At 30.7% G+C, this 6,563-nt stretch overlaps 1 protein-coding gene across 2 annotated transcripts; it reads left to right on the top strand.

Annotated features, from left to right (window-relative positions):
• On the top strand, nucleotides 7-668 carry LOC107612285 (WAT1-related protein At1g43650-like). Of its 2 annotated transcripts, none has more exons than XM_016314067.2 (3): nucleotides 7-213; nucleotides 311-373; nucleotides 480-668. In XM_016314067.2, exons 1-3 carry the CDS (start codon nucleotides 14-16, stop codon nucleotides 517-519), a joined length of 303 nt encoding a protein of 100 aa, XP_016169553.1. In that variant the 5' UTR covers nucleotides 7-13; the 3' UTR covers nucleotides 520-668. The 2 variants fall into 2 exon arrangements, with proteins under 2 accessions (XP_016169553.1, XP_016169554.1); XM_016314068.2 differs by having other exon boundaries at nucleotides 311-333.

Below are 6,563 nucleotides of genomic sequence, written 5' to 3' on the forward strand. Positions count from 1 at the left end.
AAATTATTAAAATATGAAGAGTTTTGTAAGCTATATGGCTATTGTGGAGAAAAATAAGCCTTATGTTTCAATGCTCTTTATTCAGTTTGTATATGCAAGCATGGCTTTATTGTCTAAGGCTGCAATTTCCAAAGGAATGACCCCTTTTGTTTTTGTTGTTTATAGACAAGCCTTTGCATCAGTTTTCTTATCTTCATTTTCTTTTTTTGACAGGTTTAATTCTCTCATCATGAATTAAATTATTATTATTAACCTTTATTAATGATTACTAGGCTTCTAATTCTCCTTTGGTTGTGTGTTAATTTTGTAGTAAACAGAGTGCTCCCTTGTCAGGCAAGTTACTGTGCAATTTGTTTCTTATTTCACTTGTTGGGTATGAATGAAATTATGAATAAACTATATATTAATACTACTCTAAGATAGTGACATAACATTCTAAGACACACTTTGCTTTTATTTCTCATGTGTTAAATGTGCAGGTTGACAACAAGTTCAACACTTTCCAAAATTTGGATCTGATAACTGTGTATCACTATTGCATCTTTGTTACTTCTGATTTGAGTTGCTTTAGAATGATGTATACTCATAATATGTTGTACATAATAATGCCTGACAGTTGTGATCATTGTGTAATATATCATATCTGAATTTTGTACTTTTTCCACTAATTATTGCTGATTCAAATAAAGAGGTTAACTATTTTGTGATAGAAATTGGCATTCAGAGAATGATTTTATATATAGAGTTATGTCTTATATTGAGAAATTGTGTTATAAAAGATTTAATTTTTAAATTTTGATATTAAAAAATAAATTTTTAATTTGAGAGTATATGAATGAGATGAAATTAATGAATGATTTGTAATTAAAAATAAATAATTAATTACAGGATTTGTGGATGTTTAAAAATCACACAAAATAGTTAATTCTTGTTAAATTAAAAAATCAATTTGTGGAGGTTTTAAACTGCCACAAAAGTGATTTAAAATTGCCACAAAAGTCTAATATAAAACCTTCACTAAACACATACAAAACCCCCCACTGAATAGATTGTGGAGGTTTTTAAAAACCCCCACAAAAGACCTCGTGGTACCTCAAATTTTGGGGGTTTTAGAAACCCCCACAAACCATTTGGTGTGGGTTATAAACCTCCACAAATAAGAAAAAAAAACCTCCACAAATAAACAAAAACCTTGTAGTGTCAAAATGGTGCCCGGAGCTGTATCTTAGATACCATTATTAGAAATTTTGAATTTTAGGGACCAAAACAGCAATTGACATGAATCTCAGAACCAAAATAAGAATTTAGTTGAGTTAGCCCATACCAATTATTTTCCTTACCATTATTGTCTATTATTGTGAAGATTATGAAAATAGAACGAGCCGCTGAATTAATAAAATTAGAAGTTCAAAAGTTTAAAGATTCAACTGAAATTTAACCAAAGTTGAACCAGATATAATAAGATAACATTTTATAATTTTCATTTTTTGATTGTTAAAAAAGCGAATCGGTTCGATTAATTTAATTTTTAACCAATTTGTGGACGGTTTGCTAGTATTCGTTTTTTTTTTTTTCATGAACCAGACCAATTTGGTATTCAGATCCTAGTTGTTCTGGTTGAATTAGTTATTTTTGTTATACTTAACATGATATACAGAAATATATATTTTTCTAAGCAACTTGACACCAAGAACACTTATTGGATGAAACAAAGTTACTGACCTAAATTGTCAATCTGATAGGCAGGAAGCCATCGCTAAAAATTATATCTTCAAAAGTTTTTATTGTTGTCATTGTACACTTTGCATTGTCACATATGAATATCAAAATCATTTTGAAATTAATATTTTTATTGAGAATTAATATGCATAATTTATTTAAAGAAATAATTAAAATATAAACATGTCTTATCACTACAAAGAGGCTGGAAATAATGACGATATTTTAATGTTTTACAGTAGTTTTAATCTGTCACAAAATAAATTATTGGCGTTTTAGGAACCTTCGTCCTTTAAGGCGCGGAAAAAATGTTTTGGCGGCGATCTTCAGCAACTGTTAGTTTTGTGGCCGCTAATTGCTAAGCATGTTCTTAAAAAAAAATCGTGGCCGTTTTTAACCTCCTCTATATTTTAAAAAATATATATAAAAACTAAAGTACTTTGAAAATAACCCATTATTCAACCCAAAAAATATAGTTACCAAAGAAATACTCATCCATTCACTACAAGATTTTTGTTTATTTGTGGAGGTTTTTTCTCCTATTTGTGGAGGTTTATAACCCCACCAGATGGTTTGTGGAGGTTTCCAAACCCCCAAAATTTGAGGTGCCACGAGGTCTTTTGTGGGGGTTTTTAAAAACCTCTATAATCTATTCAGTGGAGGTTTTGTATGTGTTTAGTGGGGGTTATATATTATACTTTTGTGCCAATTTTAAATCACTTTTGTGATGGTTTAAAACCCCCACAAATTGATTTTTTAATTTAACAAAAATTAACTATTTTGTGAGATTTTCAAACCTCCACAAATCTTATAATTATTTATTTATTTTTAATTTTAAATCATTTATTAATCTCATCTCATTTACATATTTTCAAATTAAAAATTTATTTTTTAATATCAAAATTTAAAAACTAACTATTTTATAACAATTCCTCAATATAAGACATAACTCTCTATAAAAAAATTCTCAATGTTAATAGTTTCAAACATAATTACATATGGTATTGTTCTACATAACTATTATTGTTTTTCTTTAAAAAGTAAAATAAAACAACTTCAATATTTCAATATTATCTAATTACATAAAAGTCTCAAAATGAAAATATGAATACAATCCCAAAATACCATTTTTGTGATCCTTTCTTTAGACTCTTCTAGGCACTGCAATTTCCCCTAGTCAGAAGAGAGCAAAAAGAAAAAGCGAAGAAAAAAAAAGATTATGCATGTCGTACCAAAGCTGTTCTGTGATTTTCCTTCTTTACATTTGATGCAGTCATGAAAGTATCTGTTGAACACAAAGTCATATATCAGCCAATAGTGAAGTAGATAAGCACCATTTTTCATTTGAATATAGAACAAGAACATATGATAATTCTGACTTAGAGAAAACTCTAAATCAACTGACCAGAGACCAGAACTAGACCAAATTAAATGTTATATGAGCAGCAAGAGAACACTAAGTGCAGGAGCGCATAATCATATCAAATCTCACCTTAAATTGAGCAAAGGATGCAGCACAATATTAAGGTTAAACATGCTAGTCAATAACTTTCAAACAAGCACAATGAGTGAGAATATGCATACATGGGAAGTATAGAAGGGCCAAAGTATTAAGGTTAAACATATCACTGTTATCTCACCTTCAATTGACCAGTGGTATACAGAGGTCTGTGTCACAAGCTCTGCCTCTACCTCTGCCTCTGCTATTATTATTAGTGCCATATGAACCATATGAAATCTGCTCCAATAAATAAATACTTTTAATTAATAACATCATCATCCTTTGGTAAAATGTCAAGCACATAATAAATAAAAAGCTTAAAATGTTACCTTTGGCCACAAACTTAAGTACTAAACTAATTCATCTAATTAACCATTTTGCCGAATATAAGCTAAACTTCTCTGTGCCACAAACTCTTCTACCCCATGCCCATTGTATGTTACTTTCCCTAATTTCTGATTTTTTCATCATCATAACTAACCCAATTATTATCCTTTTTTATTAAACACATATGAACAAGAATATCCATGTGTAATAATTTAATTACTAAAAATTAAAAGGAACTATGGCCTACAATGTATGAACTTATTGTAGCAAAATTTGATTGATTTGCTTACTTTTAAATATTTGCCAAGTTTTCTAGCAAAATGTCAATCAAAGCTAATAGCAATGTGGTCTTCCCTGAGACTGGGGGTCCTAACAACAGAGTCATTCTACAAAACAAACCTCATCATTATACCAGCAATAAAATAATAAATAAATAAATAAAGTTTTATATGGTTCTCGTGGGTGTACTTTTTAGCAATAACAAAATAAATAAAAAATAGAGAAAAAAAACAAAAGAAAATAATAATAAAATAATCATTCACCTTTTAGCAGTATCTTCAAGGCTTTTATCACTCTTTTCATGTTGAGGGTCATTTGTTACACCCTGGGTACTTCTACCTAGATTTTCTCCAACAGTATTATCTGACTCAGTGGTGTGCATCAGAGATGAAGGCTCTAAATGCAAGTCAACTCCATCAGAATCCATATATATTACCTTATCATTGGTTTTATAGCCATGCTATCAGTAGATGCATGAGCATTTTCAACATTGCTAGCTTTAGGCATTTTAGCACCTGCATTGTCACTTTCTTCTGCTGTAACTACTTTTTCCCTAAGGTTCTTGTTGGAAGAAGTATCTCTTTTTATTAAGCTTGGATCAAGATTGAAGTTATCCAACCTATGCCAATAGAAGGCGTGTAAATATGATAATACATTTGAACCTTCAAAACACTCATACTACCATAGCTGAAGCCAACAATAACATTGTTCCACATCAGATGATTATTGTCTTGAGTACTTTGGCACTTACTCATTAAAATCAAAGCTGAAATTAAATGCATTTTCTTTTCCTGCTTTTCCACCACCAGAAGATTCTCCTTTTTTGTCCTTAGATTGGGAAGACTTTTTAGGTGTGCATGCAAAATCAAGGTCAGACATGTCCATCTTAAATGATGATATGTTTTTGAACTCACCATCCAAATTAAAATTCATGTCCCTACAGCAAGAGAGTGTTTCTTATAAATAAATAGGTGCTACTAATTCACATTTGCATATATGTATATCCTGCCTTTAGTGAAATAAAAAATTTAATGTATCATATAACCCTTCTCTAGTATAAATATTAAACACAAACATCTTATCAGTCAATTGGAACATTTAAAATGAAGAATGTTTCAGAATGAAACCAATAACAGCATCCTTTGACTTCATATTTCACTTTGCCAAAATCAAACTCTAAAATTCAAGAAGACTCACAGTTTCTCAAAGTCAAATGTCTTTTTCTTCCCTTTAGAAATAGAGTCAAAGCCAAAATCCATTGCATCATCATCTGCCATTGACATGGTTTTCCATGAACTAAGAAATTCCTTTCTAATGTCTTCATCTGTCAGAAATGAAAAACAAATAATGATAAAAGAAAACTCATGTAACATAATATCTCTAAGAATCTTGCATCGATAATATAATAGGTTAGATCCTTAATGAAGTGCAAAAAACTGCGTATGGAAACAGTGAAGAACTTAAGTCCTATATATCTGAACTATTATTGCAACAGAACTGAGGAGGCAAGACAGAGAAGAAATTTATCATTAACAAAGAAGAAATATCAGTAAATTAACATGGAAGAAGAAAAAAAAGAAGTATCAGCGGTAGTCCAAAGGAGAAATCAGAGTGAGAGAAAGCGGCGTTGAAGAAGAAGATCGGGAGTATAGAGAGACAACGGCGGAAATTGTGGCGGCAACGGCGGCGGAAACTGCGGTGACAACAATGACAGCAACGATAGTATAAAGAGACAGATCTGAAAACGCATTGATAAGATAGGTGGCTCGATCCAGAAGCTCTCTACTGCAACGAACATGGCAGTGGTAATGGCGCCAGCGGCGAAAACGGCAGCGAGAACGGTGGCGAAAATGGCGATAGAAAATTTAGGGTTTGAGGCGCCGTTCTCTTCTCCATGAACCTGCCTCTCGTTTCTGCGATTAGGGGAAATTATATTTTGGGGGAGAATTTTATATTTTAATTTTGAATTAATTATTAGTGGAGGTTTTTTAAATTGTCATAAATAAAATATATTGTAGAGGTTTTTAGAGACCCCCACTAAAATACTCCCAAAATTAAATATTAATCTTGTAGTGATTTGTAGCTTTGTATATTAATTATTAACCTTTGGTCCTCATGATTATCCTTCAAAGCTAGTTCTAATATACCTAATAAACCACTAATAGATCAAGACAAATCGTAATAAAACAAATTTATTTACAAATTTTCCAAAAACAAAACTCACTAAAAAATAAATCTACCAAATGTAATTTCTTTTTTTCCCTCATTCAAATCTCTAGTTATAATAAATGCTTGAATAGATGTTTAATTCATTTTCATCAAATATGTTAACAGATATAGATAAAAATCATTTGTAACTTGCAAGCCTATAAATCTATCATTTTGTTTTATGATAAAAAAATAATTTTATTTTCATACCGATTCACATTTAATGTATCTTTTGGAATAAGAATGGCCATGTTTAAAAGATGCACGTTTCCTCAAAAATTTTATATAAAATATAGTAGAAATTTTCATGCAGAAGGAAAAATGTTTTATAGTTTTCAAAACGCGATATTTATATGATGTTTTTAAATCGTACTTACTCAGAATACGCTAGTTAGAATGTCGCATTCTTCGTTCACTAACTAAAACAACTCCAATTAACCTGTTGCTTTTTCTGTTGGAGATGGCCTGCGAAATACGCGCCATGTGTGTGCCTTCTTTCTCCTTGTTCACAACTGATGCATACTTCTCC

Source organism: Arachis ipaensis, chromosome B08 (assembly GCF_000816755.2).
Source record: "Arachis ipaensis cultivar K30076 chromosome B08, Araip1.1, whole genome shotgun sequence".
NCBI lineage: Eukaryota > Viridiplantae > Streptophyta > Magnoliopsida > Fabales > Fabaceae > Arachis > Arachis ipaensis.